The sequence below is a fragment of the Aptenodytes patagonicus genome, chromosome 22 (assembly GCF_965638725.1).
Source record: "Aptenodytes patagonicus chromosome 22, bAptPat1.pri.cur, whole genome shotgun sequence".
NCBI lineage: Eukaryota > Metazoa > Chordata > Aves > Sphenisciformes > Spheniscidae > Aptenodytes > Aptenodytes patagonicus.
Genome location: NC_134970.1, coordinates 6,416,058 through 6,435,890, shown reverse-complemented (window position 1 = coordinate 6,435,890; position 19,833 = coordinate 6,416,058). Strand labels below are relative to the sequence as shown.

Below are 19,833 nucleotides of genomic sequence, written 5' to 3'. Positions count from 1 at the left end.
TAGCATGCCACATCCACTCCTCTCCCAGCATTGCCTCCTGGGCCAAGCTGGGACCCCAAATGTGGGGCGGAGGCTCCAGCTGCTCTTCCCCCGAGCCTGGATCAGCAGCAGGGCGCTGGGAGCAAAGGGTGTTGCCCCTCAAGAAGACAAGGAGGCTGAGCTGATGTGTCACGGGACGCACAATCCCTGCTGTGCTCCTTAGCCAGTGGCTGGGCTGTCCATGCAGGAGGTTGTGATGCCCATTTCTTGGGTCACCCGGGTGGCATTACAGTGTGTGCCCCTGGGGAAGCCCCTGGTTGTTTTGGCCTAGGGCAGAGATTTGGAGAGACCTTTGCAAATCCAGGGGATTGGCCCTTATTAGGGTCTGGAATGTGCCGCAGTGTGGCTGTCCCTGGCAGATACACAGGTCAAACTTTCTTGAGGGTCAGGCAGGCAGGATCTCTTTGGATCCTGTCCTCTCTCCTCTTCATCCCTGGCTGGGAAATGGCAGAGACCAGCGGAGCCCCAGTGGATGGTCCGACCTGTGCTGCAAGGGGTGAATTTGTCCCCAAAAGCTGGGTCTGGTAGATCAGCTCTGACACCACCAGCAGGCATGGGGTGGCAGGAGGGCACTGAGCCCCTCGTGGCAGGAGGAGCAGATCCACTGGATCTGACATGACCTGTCGCTGTTTGCTGTTGCAGGCCCGCCAGCGGGAGAAGATGAACGAGGAGCACAACAAGCGGCTCTCGGACACCGTGGACCGTCTGCTGAGCGAGTCTAACGAGCGGCTGCAGCTGCACCTCAAGGAGAGGATGGCGGCTTTGGAGGAGAAGGTAGTGGCTGGGGGACAGGGGGTCCTCTGGGAGGTTGGTGGGGGGTTGAGGGGTCTGCAGCCCCTCTGGCACGGAGCCTCGGCCAGCCACAGCACAGGGGTTTGGAAGTACCTGTGCAGGGATGGGGCAATGATCACATGCAGGACGCCAGCCAGGCGTTGGGGCCGGTGGGAGGGCAGGGAAGCGTGCTCTGCATCGCACCCTCGCCTCCAGCTGGCCCTCGCCCAGTAAGACCCACTCCCCACTGGCTTTCGCCTCCAACAGCAGCAGGATTTGTCCTGCTCCGTTCCCTCGCTTCCCTGTGTCTCTTCTGGCACAGCCTCGACTGCAGCCTGCGCCTGGCTGTTGGAGCAAAACCCTACTGCATTTTGCAGGAGAAAATGCAGCATCCATCCTCTCCCACCTGCCCATCCCCTCCACATGCTGCCTTGAAACCTTCCTGTCCCTCAAGCCCGGACTGATCTGCCTTCTCCAAGCCACGGCAGAGTCCATGAGCAGCCTCCCAGCTCCCACCCCACTCCTCCTGGGGAACTGGGCTTTCCTTTGAGGAGCCAGCTGGAGTTGCTGCTGCCCCAATGTGAATGCAATTAGCTGGGAGAGCACGTGGCTCAGAGCAAGGATTAACCTCACAATGCCAATGGGAGGTCAGCCCTTGATAATTTACCTCTGTTTGGGTTCCTGCAGGGACCAGGCTCCCCTTAGCAAGTCAGAGCACAGAGGGGTTGCAACCCCCAGCTGATTCCTCCAGGACTGGATCTGTCTCCCTGCTGCTCTGCGCCTCCTGTCCTCAATCAGACCCAGTTGTGCCAGTGTGTCCAGTTGTTCAGCAGATGTCTGAGTGGCTCTGGATAAAAAGCAGGACCCAAGACATGGGGCTGAGTCCAAATTACCACCCCAGCAAGCAACAGGGACCAGAGCAGTAGCACCTTGCAAAGGGGCATTGTCTGCTCCCCAGCCTGCTGCCAGCACTGGCTCACCCAGAGAGTTTCTCCAGGTCTTCTGTGGGCAAAAATGATGCTGTTTGGCTGCCAGCACCTCCCAAAAATGAGCATGAGGTCAGGCAGTTGCAAACACATCTTCTTTTCCCCCTGCCTATTCCCTAGCTTAGATGTAGGGGACGTTTTTGCCCTTGATCCAGCTGCTCGAGGAGTTGATCTCCTAGCAGACACATTTCCTAATCTTCAAGCCCTGCCCATCAAATCTCTAATTGCCGCTTGCCCTCCATGGCCATGCCCCAGCCCCAGTGTGGGGCAGGAGTTGAGCTACAGCAGCCCTGCTTGAGGAGCAGGAGGTTTGCAGAGAAGACCGGTTCGCAGGCAGGTTGGTGAGGAATAGATCAGGGAGCCATTGCCATCCCTCCTGCCAGGCGTTCATCACACCGTCCATGCAGTGATTCCACGCTGGCCATTCCCGGGAGGCCGCACGGCCGTTTTCTAAACGGTCTCTCTTTTTCTTTCCTGTTTTTGTTCCCTTTTCTTTTGTTTCTTTTTTCAAAGAACACATTGTTACAAGAGCTGGAAAATACCCAAAAGCAGATAGAGGAACACCAGCACGACAAGGTAAATGCTGCTGCAGAGAGCCTGCCCTAGTGACTGCACTTCCTCGCTCCTAATCCCCGGCTAGTGGCAGTCGCGCCTCCTAAAATACCCTAGTTTCGGAGGAGCTGGGATCCCAAAGCGCCCAGCAGCAGGAGGCCACAAACTAACCCACACAGTGGCTGGATGGAAGCTGCCACCCACCTCCCCAGAGACCCCCGGTTCAGTTCCCTAACAGGCACGTTCACTCCCGTCTCCATATTTCTATCACACTCATCCATCCCCGACCCCCAGTCGAGGACAGCAGTGAGGCCAGGGTGGCTTCGCCCACGTGTCTAGAGGAGGGTTTACCGCAGCGCTCCTTGGTGCAGCCTGGCTGTGAGGGACAGTGCTGCTCAGGCAGCCACATCCCCTTCACCCCCGAGGCTTTCTCGACCCGCTCACTCAAACTGGGGGGGAGATCTGCTCCATGCCCAGCTTGCAAAAGGCCCCGTAGGTCTTCGCACCTCCCCTGTGCTCAGATAAAGCATCTAAGTAGGGTCTGCAACACGAGTCCACGTTGGCCTGTGCTGGAAAGCTGAAGGGTTGCAGGTTTTTGAAGCAACGGGAGCTTTTGGAATGTGCCCCATGTCTCATGCATGGTTGGGGGGATCGGGGGGGCTGCTTTCCCCCTTGCCCAGGGCCTTGCTCTCCCAGATGCTCCCTGCCCGCGGCGAGGATGTGTGGGCACTGCTCGCGCTTCCCAGCCGTGGCTCCTCAGCTCCAGGCAGAGGCAAAGCTCGGGAGACTCACATGACACTGCCTGCATGTTGCCCAGTCTGATTCAGCCTGTTTGCCCACAGGACTGGATCCTGCTGTGCCTGCAGGATCCCATCTCCCCTGCCTCCCTGCCCGCCCGCAGCCTCCCCCCTCGCATCTCCCGCAGGACAGCACAGCCACTTAGTGCAGGCACAGGTTCCCAATGAGGATGGGACTGGCAGCAGGAGGGACAGGGCCAGCATCAAATTTGGCTAGCAGGTCCCTCACTGCGAGCCCTTTGCCAAGGCGAACGCGCACATGCAGTCTGGAGCAAAACCAGAGCATCCTAGTGGCACCGATTTTCCTTCATCTCTCAAACCAGCATCGCTTCCAGCATGTGTCTGTCTGTCTGTCTGTCTGGCCTGTGATCACTTCCTCCCTTTGCGGCATCACCCCAGCATCGTCATTCACTATCGCCTGCATGAGCTGTTTCTTTACCGATGTGTCAAAGGTGCTTTAAACCTGGGATGGGGATTTTTAAAGGGAATATAAACCTGGAAATAGCTAAGGATGTGGATTGCCCCAAACCTGGATGCTCTTCAGAGCAAAACCAACCCCTGCCTGTCTCCTGTCTCACCCTGAACAGCGACGGTTGTCTGACGAGATCGACAAACTGAGGCTGGAGGTTGATCAGCTTAAGACCAGAAGCGGGACATTTGTGGAGAGCGTGCACGCAAGGTAAGGGCCGCCTGCCAAAACCCCATCAGCCTGTGCGCGCTCCGCTTGCATCCCGCACCCACGGCTTTGGGGGCATTTTGCTTTTAGGGTCCCAAAATGCTGTTGGCATCAGGCATTTCTGGTTTCACCAAGCCTCGGGGCAGGGCTGCAGGGTAGTTCACTGCAGCAGGGTCAGCTCCGGCTGTGCTGTCCCCACCATGGATTTGTCCTGGGGTGGGACACAGGCTGTTGAGAATAGCCCAGCCCAACTGAATGGCCCAAAATTTGCTCTTCTAAGGGCAAAAAACCACTGGGCATCATTTCTTTTTCTGCACAAAGGGCTTAGGGCTTAATTTTCTGTGAAAACTGTAGGTTCACCAAATGCCTTTCCCCTTGTGGTGTGCTGGGGATGGGCTGGTGGAGGAGGAATCTCTTTTGAGGTGTTGCAGGCAAAGGAGAATGAACCCCCCCATTTTTCCCCCTCCTCTCTACAGTGGTCCTCCCACACCCTTTCATTTAAAGTCAGCTGGGAGATGGGGAGGTCCCAGCCCAGAGCACCAGGAGGAGAGGTGAGTCCATCAGGTCTCAGCCTCCAGCACTGACCAGGTTACCCAGCACCACTGCAAGAAACCAAGGGGTTAGAAAAGGAGGGTGCCAGCACAACATGCACCCCACTGCATTGCTGCAGCCGCCTGGGAGACCACATCCTCTCCTGAGCACTTTTGACGTGGGTTAGAGGCAGCGAGGGATCAATGAGAGTGACCACCGGTGGGGAAAATTCACCTCTCGGGAAGGCTGGAAAAGATGGAAAGGAGCCGGTGTAACCAGCTTCAAATCTGTCAGCAGCTGTGGCGGAGAGGAGAAGGCCTGGGGGCCCTGTATCTGTCGTGGAGAGAAGAAATGGGGAGAGGCAAGGAAGAGCTTGTGAGGATGAAGGATAGCTGAGTGCCAGAGGAGTGTTGGAGCATGTGTGGGACCTCTTTGTATGGGTCTGTAAGAACAGGACGGGTGATTTTTTTTTTTTTTTAATTTCTTGGAGGAAAATTCAGCAGAAAGCTTGAGTTACAGAGGCCAGAATAATCCCCCAGCTGAAATGTCAGCTTTTGTCTAAGGCGCCTTTATCTGTTTTTAGCTCGGAAGCAGCTTGTCAGCAGCTCCACAGCTTAAATCCCCTTGAAACTTGGGCTGTGCCTTCGTCTGCAAACACCAGGCTGACGCCAAGCCAAGCTGCACGTGTTAGCGGTTTTGTCTGGGCTCGGTAGGATGCTGGGGTGGGGAGCCCGGATCTGTATCCGCACTGGAAACCAGACCCACCATGGTGGAAAAACCTTGGATCTGCTCTGGACAACTGCTTTTGTCATCTTAAATCAAAAAAACTTTGTGCCTTCTATGGCAATGCATATAGGGAGTAATGACCCTGTGCTCTGGGAAGGTGCTTTGCTCAGCTGTGTGGCTGGGTCTTCAGGGCGAGGAGGAGCGACCAGGCAACATGGCAATATACAGTGAGTACCATGAGCGGCAAAAAGTGGCCTCGTGTCCAACAGCAGCTGCTGCGTTGCTCTGCCTGGCATGGGGACGCACTCCTGAGCACCAGCCGGAGCATGGAGGAGGAGGATGAAGAAGTCCCAGCCAGTTTCTGCTGGGAGATCCCAAACAATGCTCATGTCCCCGCACCTGGAAGATCTGTTTCAAATGGGATTTTATTCATCAGGGGTTTTTTTCATGAAAATGTGGAAGAAAACATAAAAAGAGGGAGAAAAGCTCCTTGGTTGGCCCCTGTTCTGTACCACTGGGATGGAGAAGACAGGCACAGGATGTGCTGTACATGTTGGGAGGTGCAAGCTGTTCTCGAGAGGGGAGGACATTTGGGGACTGTTCAGCCCACGGCTTCAGAGCAGACCCACTGCGCTGGGTGGTTTTGGCCAGAACTGGGTGGATGCCCCAGTGGGTACTGCAGCGAAGGGGGAGGCAGCAGCAGGGTAGAGCCCAGGGCTGAGCTTCCTACAGTCTGTGAGCACATCTCCAGGGCCAGCGTGGGGGGAATGGGGCACCTTTTTCCAGAGCCTGGTTTTGCATCATTTCATGCAGAGCAGGCAAGCCTCGCTGGGGTGGGCATCCCGGAGTGGCCTCGTCCTCCTCCTCCTCTGTCCTGAGCTAGCCTGGGCTGTGAGGGGAGCAGCCCAGGGACAAGGGCATCCTTGCACGGAGCAATGTCCGCAACAGGGCTCTTTCTCCCCAGGTCCCATATGGGCAGCACTACAGACCTGCGCTTCCCACTGAGCGCCGTAGTCCATGCCCCCACTGAGCCCTTTGGGACAGCCCCAGGCCTGCCTCGAGCGCAGAAGGGCCGATTCGCTGCCCGGCGAGAGGAGCCAGCCAAGGTAATCCATCTTCATGCTAGCATGGGGTCCGGGTTGGGGTTGTGGTCTCCTCCTGCCTTGCATGCTGGTCTCACGTGTCCCTGATCTGGGGACGTGGGGCAATTTCCTTCACCTGGTGCATGGATGGGGGTAGCATGGTAGGAACAGTTTCCCCACTGGGATTGTGTTAAGGTGTGACTGTTGTGTGGAGGCCTCCAGTTTGGCTTTTGGAGACATGGGGGTGCCGTGTGGGACCAGTGAACCTTGTTCCCCCAGGACTGGGAGCAGGCCCAGGCAGGCAGTGTCCTGGCCACGGGGCCTCACGCCTTCGACAGTGACCCCGAGATCTCCGATGTGGACGAGGATGACCGTGAGACACTCTTCAACTCCATGGACGTGCTCTCCCCTGGTGGGCACTCGGATGCCCAGACGTTGGCCATGATGCTCCAGGAGCAGCTGGATGCCATCAATGAGGAGATCAGGTAGCGGCCATGGCCAAAAACTGCCACTACCTTGCTCTGAAATGGCTCTAGGGGGCCACGAACTGCCAGGTGGTGGGAGGAGGCTCTCATGCCCTAAAATTGAGGTCTTGGTCCAGCTTCAGCCAGGGAAACGGCTCCAGGACATCCAGCCACAGGGCTTGATCCTTCCTGCATGTGGCTCCCTGTCCCTCAGCTGCACCAGTGCTGGCTCACAGAAAGGATCATTATTCAAAAAAAAAAAAATTAATATTAAAAGAAATTGTGGTGTGTCTCAGCTCTGGTTTATGTGGATCCCGATGTGTCTTGCTGCCGTTCCTGGAGATTGGAGGCTCAAGTCACAGCACCCGAGCTGCATTTTCCCAGGGTAGGGAAATCCCATGGCTGAGAGGTGTGAGATGACTTGGGAGCACCCCAGAAAGGTGGGGAGCCAGGAGCCCTGAGCCCTGCTGCTCCCCCAGGATGATCCAAGAGGAGAAGGAGTCCACCGAGCTCCGCGCAGAGGAGCTGGAGACCCGCGTCACGAGTGGCAGCATGGAGGGCCTCAACCTCACCCAACTCTGCAAAAGGGCTTCCATCCCCACCTCGCTGACGGCCCTGTCCCTGGCCAGCTCGTCCCCACCGCTCAGCGGCCGCTCCACCCCCAAGCTCTCCTCCCGCAGTGCTGCTCAGGACCTCGACCGCATGGGGATCATGACGTTGGTGAGGAGGCGCACGGGGCAGATGGGGCGCTGGACAGGGTGTGTGTGTGGCTGCCTGGGGTGGGAGCGATGCCCTGGCATCCGCACGGGTGTGCGGGAGGGTACTGTGGAACGGGGGTGCCCATGTTTGCTGTCTCCCAGCCTGGCACACCTGGCCCCGGGGCTGCTCTGCGGGGGCGTTCTCCATTAACTGCCCCCCTTTCTGTGTCTCTCTCGCTTTCCCCCTTGCAATCAGCCCAGCGACTTGAGGAAGCACCGGAGGAAACTGCTAGTGAGTGGCTCCCATCCCGTTGGTTTTTGTCCAAGCCCCTTTTCCAGCCTGCTCCTGGCTTTATCCACACCAGGTCAGGGTGCAGCAGGCGCGGGATGGAGCTGGGGACCCCAGGGATCCAGCAGGAAGATGATGGGGATCCCGTAAGGTGCTTGGAGATGTGCCGGCTGGCAGCCTGGGGGGTCTGGCAGGACATGGGGAGGTTCAGAAAGGCACTGGATCCTCAAACATTGTGTGTCCCCTCTGGCGACAGGGTGTCTTTGGGACATTCCCATCTGTGCTCCTCAGAGCCCTCTGCTGAGGGCCAGCAGCTTCTGTCCCCACACCCTGACCTGGACCATGGGGCTGCATCCTCTCTCCTCCCTATTCCCAGGATCTTGGCCATATGGCCACATCCTCCCCATCTGCTTGGGCATCTTGAGCCATTGCCAGAGCTCTAGTTCAGGCCAATCCTGGAGCGTGGCAAAGCCTCAGGGCCCTGGTGGCTCTTTTGGCCATGCCTCCATGGAGCAAGAGAGAGGCAGGCAGCAGGGCAAGGATGGAGCTGGGCTTTGGCCGCCCAGCCTCATGGCTTCTCTGCTTGTTCAGTCGCCTGCAGCTCGGGATGAAAGCCGAGAGGATAAAACCACCATCAAATGTGAGACGTCGCCCCCATCCTCACCCAGGACATTGCGGCTGGAGAAGCTGGGCCACCCTGCGCTAAGTCAGGAGGATGGGAAGAGGTATGTGGAGCACCCTTTGGATCTCACACCAGTGCCTGCTCTGTTGGTTTGAGGATTTACATGGGGCAAGTGTGGGATTGTGGGACGGTCTGGGGTTTGCCATGGCTTGTGCGCTGCTCAGGAATAACCTAAAGGCTTTGCTGTTCCTCTCCCTCCTCCATCCCCAGCTCGCTGGAGGAGCAGGCCAGCAACCCCAGCAGCAACAGCAGCCAGGACTCCCTGCACAAGGGCTCCAAGAGGAAGGGGATCAAATCCTCCATCGGGCGCTTGTTCGGGAAAAAAGAGAAGGGTCGCTTGATTCAGCTGAGCAGAGAAGGGGCCACGGGGCAGGGTCTGTGAGCAGCCCTATTCCCATCCGTGCCGGGCGGGCGTCCTCTCGGGCCAGGCTCTCTGCACACCTCCTGGCACTGTCTGGCTTTGGGGTGCTGTTGGGGCGACAGGCGGAGGAGCAGGAACACCCCTGCTGGTTTGGGGATGTTGGGGCCACTGGCTCTGGGCTCCCTGCAGCTTCAGGGCAGTTGGGTCCTGGTGCTTTCTGCCCCGCGGCCATTTCTGGCCTGAGCATGTTATCACTCTTAAAGCTCTTGCAAGAGCTGCAGTGAGGATAGTGACCCCCCCCATCACTGTATCTTATCTTTAATGTCCTCAAATCTGCTTCCCTCCCTGTGGGACCTTCTTGATTTTGCACAGCCCTTTGGTGGGCACTGCTTTTCCACTCCGAAATCCTTTACTGCTTCGATGCTGAGCATCTTGAAATGGGAGAGATGGCAGGCAGGAATCCCCTTGGGCTTCCCAGGGATGCAAGGGGGCTGTGGGGGTGGGTTGGAAATGGAGACTGTCACCTGCTGTGCTGTGATTGTGCATCCCCAGCACCCTGGCATGGGAACTGTGGCAGTGCCCGCACCGAACCCATGGGACATCACACTGATGTGAGGATGTCTTGCTTGCCCAACAGTGCTGCTGACTGACATGGAGGTGGGCATGCAGGACCCTCTGGGACTTGGCAAGCTGGGTGCTCAGGCTGAGAAGGATCGGCGCCTGCGGAAGAAGTGAGTGCACCTCCTTCCCTGCCCCAACAAGAAAATGTCCTGCCTGACGGCTGAGAAGCCATGGCATGGGACTGGGAATTGCTGGAAAGACTTCTCATCTTCACCCTCTCTTGGGCCCTGTTAGCTCCTTTATTGCTTTGCTACCAGCTGGTTATTGCCCGTGGTCTATTCCCTTTCAAGAGCTGCTCCCTTCCCCACAAGCCCCCAATAAATCACTCTTCTGCTTCTGTTCCTTCCAGGCACGAACTTCTGGAAGAGGCTCGGAGGAAAGGATTGCCCTTTGCTCACTGGGATGGCCCCACTGTTGTCTCCTGGCTGGAGGTGAGGCAGAGCACATCCGCGCATCGTCCCCACGCACCAACGGCTTTGCAGTCGCCGCCAGTCTGTAGTGTGCTCCCCCAGCAGCGGTACAGCACCCCACAGTCCCACCATGCTTGGTCCATGTACAGGGTTGGTGGTTGCAAAACCTGGGGAGCAGAGCAGATCCCCAGATCCCTCACGTATTCTGATTTGAGTAGTGGTTTGAGTAGAGCTTTGAGTTGAAAGGCTCAGTGGGTGCTCTTTCCCTGTGCTGTGTCCATCAGATATAGGGATGCTGGGCTGCCCACAGGCCATTCGTGCAAGGTACAAACAAAAAAGGAGCCCCACGTGGGTATCCAACTTTGATACTGAGCTTCAAACAAGGTGGCCTTGATCATTCCAGAGGAAGTTAGGCTACGTCAACCGGGCAGTCACTGGCTTTGCCCTGTTTTGGCAGCTCTGGGTGGGGATGCCAGCCTGGTACGTTGCTGCTTGCCGAGCCAACGTGAAGAGCGGAGCCATCATGTCAGCCCTGTCTGACACTGAGATCCAGAGGGAGATCGGCATCAGCAATGCGCTGCATCGCCTGAAGCTGCGTCTGGCCATCCAGGAGATGGTCTCGCTCACGAGCCCCTCGGCACCACCCACCTCACGGACGGTAAGTGCTCCATGCCACAGCCCGCTCTTTCCCCAGACAGACCATGGGGCAGGATGACACACTTGTTTCCCCCCCTTTCCCTGGCTCCTTGGGACCACAGTGGTCCATCAGTCCCCAGGGAGCCCCAGTGTCACAGGCAAGAGTGGCCATGGAGGGGAAGACGTTCCCTCATGGACTGGTCAAACCACCAGACACTTGTCCTCAGGCACAAAGATCATTTACGGCCATCGAATGAGAAGCACTTTGCTGTCTTGAGGCACCAGCAGATGCTTTTGTCCTCACATTCAGAGGTTGTCACCAAGAGGCTGACCCTGCCGAGCAGCCTGCAAAGAGCAAAGCTCAGGGACTGTCTTCCCTTGTGAGGATAAAATCCCACCCAAACGGCACATGCATGATTTACAGGGCCAATTCGGTTATGCACAGCCGTTTTCTCAATCATTTCAATACAAGCCTTTTCCTGGGACTGTGTGAAATTCCTGGGGCAAGTCAAAGCAACCGCAGATCCCAGCCTTGCCCTCGGTAGGACATGGGACGGATGGAGGGATCGTGTCTTGTGCTGGTCGCCAAAACCCCTGAGGGATTAATGGTGCCCCAGTAATGCCAAGACACATCTGTAGAAACGCAGTCAGCAGAAAGGCCCCAAGCGTGCTGTGTCCCCTCAGATGGCCGTGGCTGGGGTCACAGCTGTCAGAAACAAGCCTGCAGATTCCATGAGCATAACACCAAAGTATAAAGGCAGCCAAAGGGCCAATGGCCCTTGCTTGCGCTCTCCATGGCTGCACGGACAGCCCAGGGTCCTCACGGGCAGTGGGGTGCCACCAGCCCAAGCTGCAAGGACACTGCAAGATCTCCCCAGTACAGCTCCAAGCGCAAGGGTGGCCTGATCCTCCATCAGCCCAAGCCGGGCTTGTTTCCAGCACAGTTATGAACTGAGGCCATGGCTCCGTGGTGGTTTACCCTGACCACTCTGCTCTTTTCCCTGCAGTCCTCCGGAAACGTCTGGGTCACCCATGAGGAGATGGAGAACATGGCAACTTCCACCAAGACGGTGAGGCTGGCCAGCCCCACTGCTGCCACATGGCGTATCTGTTACTGAGCTGAACTCCGGGCATGCATTAATGTGCTAAACCCTGGGAGGGAAGGGGATCTTTGCTGCGTCTCATGTGTCAGCTCTTGGCCAGCACCATGCACCTGTTTAGAAACCATCTTTCAACTTTTAATATCCCAACAGTTTCTAAAACTGGCTTAAAAACCATCAGATGCATTTTCCTTTGTCAAGCCCCTGTGGGTTTTGCTGGGTTTCTAGAGTAGCTTGTCTGTCAGTTGTGAGTTAGAGGAAAGAAATGAAAGACAAAACCCAAGAGTGATCTCAAGATAGATGCATGAGATTGAGTCTCACATTGGTCATTCTGCACCCAGAGAAGTCACTGTCTAATCTCCCATTGACCTTAGCACACCCAAATATTGTCCCCACTGTCTGTCCCTACCACTGACTGATAGCCTAGGGTCCCTTGGAGGGATGTGGCCGTGCTCCCAAAAGCTCTGGCTCCTTTGGAGAGATGTAGCCATGCTCCCCTCTCTGCAACTTAATGACCCCGTGTCTGTGTCTCAGAGCAGGGGCAGCATTTTGGATTTGTTGTGTGAATTAGGCATTTTATTGAAGCTTTTGTCTGCTGGTTGAGTGGCACAGACCTGTAACTGGCAGGTGCCTTTTGGGGAAGGAGAGCTCAGAGGTACGGCAGGGACGTGACACTTTCCCTTGGCAGGTTTTGTGAGGCTGAGCAAAACCAGCACAGGTTGACAAAGGAGGAAATAGCTACAAAATCAGCAAATTGGGTTGGGCAGCCCCTCTGGGGGTTGTGACCCATGAGCTGAAGCTTAGGTTTCTCTCTGCATCCATCTGTCTTTGGGGGACCCAAGAACTACCCATATTTCCCAGGAAAGGTGTATGAGCCCCAGTGTCTATGCCATCTCCAGCCCAAGGCCCATGAGAAAAGCCTCATCCTGTATCCTCCTTACCCCCCACCTGACAGATGGGGTGAAACCCAGGCCCAGCGGGGTTGGGGTGTCCCCAGCACCCTGTCAACAAGGCTGAGCTCCCTGAGCCGTGCGGCCGTGAGACCGACCCCTATCCCCTCTGGTTCACACCGTGCCGAGGGGTTCCACACTTGGCACGCGTGGCACATGCTTTCACTGTGCAGGGCCACTGGGTACTGACTTTAACTGTCCTTTCTATTGACATGCCGCATGTGTCACGCTTAGGACACAGAGGAAGGCAGCTGGGCACAGGTGAGGTCCCCGTGTCACCCTTTTCCGCGGGCGGTACATGGGGCGGTCATGGGAGGGAGAGCTGGACATCACAGGGTACCCGGGGGATGAGCGTGGGGCGTCAGTATTCACCAAGTCCTGCTTGGAGTCTGAGCCTGCACCCTGTGGTTGCTCCTCTGAGCTCTCTCGAGCATGGGGTGGTCCTCCTGAGACCTTGCATCAAGCAGCATTGTTCTCTGCTTCAGGCAGAGTGACTTTTTCTGTGTTAGACACAGATCCTGTGTTAAAACCCCAACATAAGAGTGACCAGCCACCCTGCATGGGAGGCAGGTTTCTAGCTGCATAGACATTTAGTTTTCACCTTTTTTTTTGACCCCAAGTTCAGGATAAAGACCATTTTCATGAGCTGAAAAGGTGGGAGGAAAAAGCCCTGCTTGGATCCATCTCTTCTGGTTTTGATCACTCTCAAATGTTTTATGTTTCTTCTGGTGGATTTTATTTCATTTTTGGACCCAGAATCAGCTTGCAGTGAAAGTGAATGGATGTTTTGCTGCCTAAAACTGACATTTTTTTTCATTTTCAAGTCATAAAGTAGATCTTTTGGTGATTTCTAATCTCCTTAAAAATCAGTTGGGAATGCACTGAAACCTATTTCTTAGTTGTTTCAGCTTTCATGAATGTGCTTTTTCCAGAAGAAGCTGGTCATGAAGTCCAACTATCCTTTATGCTTGCTTTTTGGCTACTGCCTTGTCTCCTTGGGGGACATCAGTAGGACACAAGCCATGGCCAACAGGACTGTTCCCTCCAGCTCCTTCAGTACAAACTAGGGTTAAATTCCTCTGGCCTGGGTTTGGTCCTCAGGACAGTGACCCCTAGGCTGCAGCACTGAACTGTCACTGGTCTCCTGGGAGTCTGCAGCTCCACCAAGCCCTGGTTTCTCCCTAGCTTCTCCATTTGCTTCTCCACAGACACTGGCCTATGGGGACATGAACCATGAATGGATTGGGAACGAGTGGCTGCCCAGCTTGGGTCTCCCACAGTATCGCAGCTACTTCATGGAGTGTCTTGTTGATGCACGGATGCTGGACCACCTCACCAAGAAAGATCTCAGAGTGCACTTGAAGATGGTGGACAGCTTCCACCGGTAAGTCCCCTCCTTTGGGAGGTCCCTGAGGTGCAACGTCTGCACATGAAGCAGAGGATGAAGCAATTTGAGGGATTCTCTGCTGTCTTGACCAGCCCTGGTGCCGGAGGATGGCTCTTCTAGGCTAAACTCGACCACCTGGTCTGGGGCAGCTCATATGGGCAAAATGTTCTCCTTCAACACACTCCTTGCAGCAAAATTGCAGAAGGCCAAGCCTTCTCCTGGCTGTGGAGCAAACTATGGGTAAAAATAAAGGCTTGTCCCACCTGGTACCCCACTGGCAGGCAGAGCAGTCATCTGCCAGCAGCCCAGCTTGGAGAAGGCTTATGCCATCCCAACCACCTTGCTCAAGCACCAGTATCCAGCCCTGTCATGGGGTACCACCATCCACCCCGACCCATGGAGTGGTCCATGGGCCTGCCAGGGCCCTCCCTGCTCTGGGGATGAACTCTTCAGCCTGGAGCAGCCCCTGTGGCTGGTTCTCCCTTCCCTCTCCAGCCACCAAGCACGGAGTATCATTATTTGGATCCATGTGCTCTCAGGCAGGTAGAACAGGGTAAAACTGATGGAGTGGGGAATTACCATGGAAGGGAGAGACATTCCCCATTTTCTGGCCAAGATCTTCCCTTTGGGTTGTGTCTGTCCTGACCCACCCCTGAACCGAAGCATCCTTTGGGCACATGGAGAGCAAGCAGGGAAGTGGGTCCCTCCACGGGTCCCTCCAAGCCACCTGCCCCATGATGCTGAGCCCTCCTGAGGGTTGGATGACATCTCGTGTCCTTGCAGCACCAGCCTGCAGTACGGCATCATGTGCCTGAAGAGGCTCAACTACGACCGCAAAGAGCTCGAGAGGAGGCGAGAAGAGACCCAACACGAAATCAAAGGTCAGCAGCCGCATCCATGATCCAGCTCTGGGAAAGGAGATAAGAAACCTCCCAAGAGATGCCCAGTGATGGTCTCTCTCCTATCCCTTGTTTTTAACAGAGCATTTGCCTAGGGAAAATCATTATTTCTGAGCAACCATGCCCACAGGGCTCTTCTCCAGGGAGGAACTCCCTGCAGTATTTCCCCAACAGGTTGCTCCGAGTGCCTTTATGCAGCTTACCCCAGTCAGGCATGAGGAGGGAGGAAGGGTGTCAAGACAGGAAAGATCCAGTCCGAGCATCAGATCATCTTCCCCTGCCCATTTCAGATGCTCAGGACACCCCCCAGCTTGCTCAGCCTCCCCTTCCTTGTTGGCTGTCCTGAGACAGCGCATCTGGCTGCTGCTTAGATTACATCTCATTGTTGATAAAGCCCCTAATTACACCAGCAGCCGTGAGTTCTTAGGATTAATTTTCACAGTTGTTTTCTGCCTGTTATTTCAGCATTTAGTTTGGTAAATTGAAGTGAGCTGTTCCTGGCACTTGAGCACCCAGTATTGCTGCTGGCTTGGGAAGGAGAGTCCCAGGATCAGCCTGGGGCAGTGCAAAAGGGCTTCAGGACATCATCAGGTCCCCACACAACCAAGAGCGTGGTCTGAGCTGAGACACACCCTCACTCTTTTGCAGATGTCTTGGTGTGGACCAACGACCAGGTCATTCACTGGATCCAGTCCATCGGGCTTCGCGAGTACGCAAACAACCTCGTCGAGAGCGGGGTGCACGGGGCGCTCCTGGCCCTCGATGAAAACTTCGACCACAACAGTCTGGCGCTTGTGTTGCAAATCCCCACGCAGAACACGCAGGTAAGAGCAGCATCCTTGGGGGATTTTGGTGGAGAGTGGCCAGCATGGGACACAGCTCCAGTGTGACTCCCCCAGTCCCACCAACTCAACTCTGCCTTTCAAAGCAGAGCACTCAGATGGCACGTGGGCTTTTTGTCTGTCATTCTCAGGGTTTCCTGAGATGGGGATTTGTGCTGGGAACTGTTCCCACTGATGGGGAATGCTCATTTGATGTTATTTTCAGGCTCGACAAGTGCTGGAGAGGGAGTTTAACAACCTGCTCGCCTTGGGCACAGATCGGAGGCTGGACGATGTGAGTACCAAACCTCTCCCATGTCCAGATAATGCTGGGTACCTGTTGTTGTGCAGGAAACAGGAGAGGCAGGACCTGCTCTCTCCCTCTTTGTCCAGAGGAGTCAAATAGTGCATCACAAACTCTCTAGAGTAGTCGCATGAGCAGTATCAGTGGAATATGCTAAAACTATTAGACAAGGCCCCGAGGAATGTGCTGCCAGGCTGTGGAGGCAGGTGAGGAAGGGTCTTGTGCATCATTTCTAGCCTCATGCTTGGTGGGCTGAATTTCAACTAGGGTCACCTGGCTTTCCTTGCCAGCTGCTTTAATACTGCCTTTTAGAGTCACAGGTGTTCTGGGCATGACACATTTGCAGTGGGTAAAGCTGGTGGGTTAGAGATGCCCCATTAAGCAGCCAGAAAGCTGTTCACGTTGAGTCACTGAAGGTGGGAACTGATCTACATCTCTCCTATGTATAGCTTTCCTCCATGAGATATGATAGCAGAGCTAGTCAGGAGTCTTTTTAGAGCACAGAGAGAAGCAGGCACTTCCAGATGCCATTATCTGGCCAAGGTTAGGTGCATCCCTTGGGGTCTTTACTGGGGCTTGTCTGTTAATGTCTCCAAAGCATCTTTGCAGGCAGGCTGGAGAGAAGAGATAGGCAAGCTGGAAAGGATAAAGCCTATGTCATGGGATCCAGAGAGGTCTCCTATGTCTTTGGCCCAATTTGATCACACACTTCTGCACTGTTTGAGTTGGTCTCCGTGTACAGGCACACCCTTAGTTAGGTGGAAGCAGTGCTGGTATCTCACAGGGGCGGAAGGTCCTGCTGCCACTGCTGCCAGGCCTGTAACCTGCTCTTCCTTCACAGGGCGATGACAAGACCTTCCGTCGAACCCCATCCTGGCGAAAGCGCTTCAGCCCACGAGACGTTCACAGCATCAACATGCTCAGCGGCTCGGCTGAGACGCTGCCCGCCGGCTTCCGTGTCACCAGCCTGGTGCCCCTGCCCCCTCCATCCGCCCCTGCCAAGAAAATGCCCCCGGAAGGTAGGTCACCCCCTTCTTTCCAGGGTCCTCTCCCACCCCTGCTCAGACCTCATGGTGAATATGGGGAATGATGTGCCACCAGGAGAGGAGGGGGAGAGAGGCTTGCTGATCACCTGCGATGCTGAATCCACGTGATCCTTGAGCCGTTGTCTACTATAAATGTTTTTTCAGGAGGGTTATTTCAGACTCTGGTCTGGTGTGTGGTTTCTTTGTTTCGAACTGCCAGGACGAGGGAGAGGGCTGGATCAGGGCATGAAATGGGGATACGTGTCACCTGCCCTGGGTTTGGCATCCAGGTCAGACGGAGCCTGTTGGGGTACCGTTGGGGGCTGTCAGGAAGCAGCAGCCTAATCTGGGCCAGTCTTGTCCACCCTGCCTTTTGGAAACCATCCCCAAATGGTCTGAATTAACCAGCTCGATTCAGTCCGAGCGCTGCTGAGCGGCCACTCTCCCAGAGCTGGCAGGGACCTGCTTTGACACGCTTGCTGCCCATGCTGCTGGCTGTCGTGTGTTTTAGCTGAGCACACATGTTCCAGCCTCCACCCCACCACCATACAACTCCTTTCTACAAGTTCTCTTGGTCCCTTCCAAAGCTGCAGGGAGGCACAAGCTCCAGCCAAGTCACCCCGGTTTGTCCCCTGCACCAGGTACCCTGGTCCCACTGCCCCAAACCACCTGCCACATCCCCAGTGGTGCAGAGCTGGTTTCAGCAGGCTCAGAAATGAGTGTATGAATGAGAGTTAAAAACTTGTGCTTTCACCTTCCGGCTCCAAGCCCCGGACTCGGCTCTCCTCCTGTCTCCAGATTTGCTCAAATTTCACAGCTTTCCATCTAGTGGTTTGGGTCAAACTTCTGTTCAACCTTTTCCTCCCCATCCCTGGAAGCTGCAATTCCCACCCGGCTGAGGACAATGAAACCTGGGACAAAATCCCTAGGTCTGACAGACCGTTACCCGTTACCAGACACGGGTAACTGAGTGCTCGCTGCCCAAGAGTAGGGATGGCAAGTGGCAACTTTCCAAATACCCTGGAGCCTTGGGAGCATCAGAGCTGACCAAACGTCCCTCTTCCTTTACCCTCATCCTCATGTGGCTTCCGTGCACGGATGCTGCCTAATAAATGTTTTGGTGGGAAGCTGAGGGCTAATTGGAGCAGTCGCTAATTGCACGCTCTGCTCTTTGACTCACTTCCAGTTGGTGCCTCTGGGTCCCCAAGGCTGGAGACCTCCACGGTCCGGACGTACTCCTGCTGAGGATCAGCGTGACGGGAACCAGCCCGGCCCTGGGTAAGTGCGAGGAGGACCGCGGCCTCGCAGCTGGATGGGAACCGAGAGGAGAGCACGAGGCCCAGCGTCCTCTGCCCGGCATCACCCAGGCAGGGTGTCTGCCTTCACCAAGGTTTGCCTTGCCATAGAGGACCATGGAGACCTCAGCGGTGGGGGAACAGCCCGCTGCTGCCTGAGGCTCACAGGACCTTGAGATGATGCAGAAGGGATGCTCAGCATCCCAGCCACGTACGGTTTGTCCAGTCCCTGGACAGACAGCTCCACTGGGGACCCCAGGTTGCCATCCTAGATGGGAGGTCCCACTGGGGTGAGGGAAGGATAGTTAAGCAGTTCAAAGAGGCGCCTGGGACCCTGCTGTACCCTGGGGCATGGCTCCCCTGTGCCAGGAGGATTCGTTACCGACTCCGTCTGGGTTTGTTGGCCTGTGGGTGCACGGGTGGAGGTGAGCTGCCATCCTCACGGGGCCTTTCCCACTTCGTTTCTCAGCACATCCCCACTATCCGTACGGCCACATGCTGGCTGCCTTTCAGGACAAGAGCCCAGCCTGCGCCTGTTCCTCGGCCCAAACCAACAGACGCTGCAGTCTCACTGCTGTGGACCGAAAAGGATGCTCTCCCTTCTGCTTGTGCACCCCACCGCTTCCCCTGGCTCCCTGCGGCTCCCGCCTGTGGCTTGTCTGCCCATCTCTCCCCGCACTGGCCGGGTTACGGGTGCGCTCGCTGGGTGCCCGCTCCATCGCCGGCAGAAGCGTGGTGTAACCCAGCAGAGCAGCAGAGATACCCCAAAAGTGGGCTGCGATATTTGGAAACCTTTCTCCTGCCTGGTTCATATTGCCAATACGCCGTGGGCTGCTGCACTGAACTCGCCTGAGCCCCGGGCATCAGGGACACTGCTGCCCACAGGACTCGAAGCCAAGGAAGATTCAGGCTCGTGAAAATCCTCACGTCGGGCAGCTGGGCAAGGAGCTACCCCGAGGAAGGACTGAGGGGCCAGTGCCAGGATCGGCGCTGCATGGGACGGAGCAGGGACCGGCCATCGTGGGGGCAAGGAGAGCGGCTGTCTGCCAAGGGGTGGGGAGTTGGGGTGCTGTGTTTTGGGGTGCTGCCAGATGCCACGCGGGGGGAGGCTGTGCCTGCACGGCGCGTCCATGAAGGGCTGCGTGGGGAAGGGCTGGAACCGCCCCATACGGCTCGCTGCCAGCCGGGACGGTACCCGGCACCCACGGGAGAGGGGACCCTCCTCGGGTGCCTGGGGAGACATGGCGGTGGCACCCACCGCCCCGGGACGTGCCCATCCCTTCCCCTCTGGGTGCAGAGGAGATGCTCTCCCCTCCTGCCTCCAGGCTACGGGCAGGGATCAATCCAGGAGGTTCTTAACTCTTCCCATTTCTCCCCTGTAGGGTAGGATCTCTTCGTCTCCTCATGCCACGTTTGCCTTGTGTGGCCCCTATTTCTGATGTGATATTTATTGATGGCTGGAATGACCTTATACTTATCATGTGCTGTCTGGAAGTGCAATATCTGAGAGGCTATACAGTCACGATGTCTTTTCGGTGTATTATTTGCCTAATACAGTATTAAATATTTTTTTAATTTGAAGAGTCGGTGAGCCCTTTATATCGATGCCCTATTTCTTTCGTCATATTATTGGTACTGCATGGACTCCAAACCCTGGATCGGGTCAGGAAAGGATGTATGTGTGTTCCAATAAACAGGATTTTAAAACAGTGCTGGCTTGAGCCTTCTTTC

At 56.0% G+C, this 19,833-nt stretch overlaps 1 protein-coding gene across 5 annotated transcripts in view; it reads left to right on the top strand.

Moving 5' to 3' along the window:
- Positions 1-19,811, top strand: part of PPFIA4 (PPFI scaffold protein A4) — a 60,802-nt gene extending 40,991 nt beyond the window's left edge. For 2 of the 5 annotated variants that reach the window (XM_076357868.1, XM_076357867.1), the window contains exons 11-31: positions 682-813; positions 2,310-2,372; positions 3,733-3,824; positions 6,043-6,184; positions 6,440-6,645; positions 7,104-7,344; positions 7,579-7,614; positions 8,203-8,336; positions 8,504-8,667; positions 9,292-9,385; positions 9,625-9,706; positions 10,143-10,343; positions 11,329-11,391; positions 12,606-12,632; positions 13,580-13,755; positions 14,542-14,639; positions 15,306-15,481; positions 15,705-15,773; positions 16,624-16,801; positions 17,994-18,085; positions 18,572-19,811. In XM_076357868.1, coding sequence (XP_076213983.1) covers positions 682-813; positions 2,310-2,372; positions 3,733-3,824; positions 6,043-6,184; positions 6,440-6,645; positions 7,104-7,344; positions 7,579-7,614; positions 8,203-8,336; positions 8,504-8,667; positions 9,292-9,385; positions 9,625-9,706; positions 10,143-10,343; positions 11,329-11,391; positions 12,606-12,632; positions 13,580-13,755; positions 14,542-14,639; positions 15,306-15,481; positions 15,705-15,773; positions 16,624-16,801; positions 17,994-18,052 — 2,433 coding nt within the window. In that variant the 3' untranslated portion in view covers positions 18,053-18,085; positions 18,572-19,811. The remainder of the gene's footprint in view (positions 1-681; positions 814-2,309; positions 2,373-3,732; positions 3,825-6,042; positions 6,185-6,439; positions 6,646-7,103; positions 7,345-7,578; positions 7,615-8,202; positions 8,337-8,503; positions 8,668-9,291; positions 9,386-9,624; positions 9,707-10,142; positions 10,344-11,328; positions 11,392-12,605; positions 12,633-13,579; positions 13,756-14,541; positions 14,640-15,305; positions 15,482-15,704; positions 15,774-16,623; positions 16,802-17,993; positions 18,086-18,571) is intronic. The other 3 variants (XM_076357870.1, XM_076357869.1, XM_076357871.1) reach the window with 3 other exon arrangements.
- Positions 19,812-19,833: the final 22 nt, after the last annotated feature.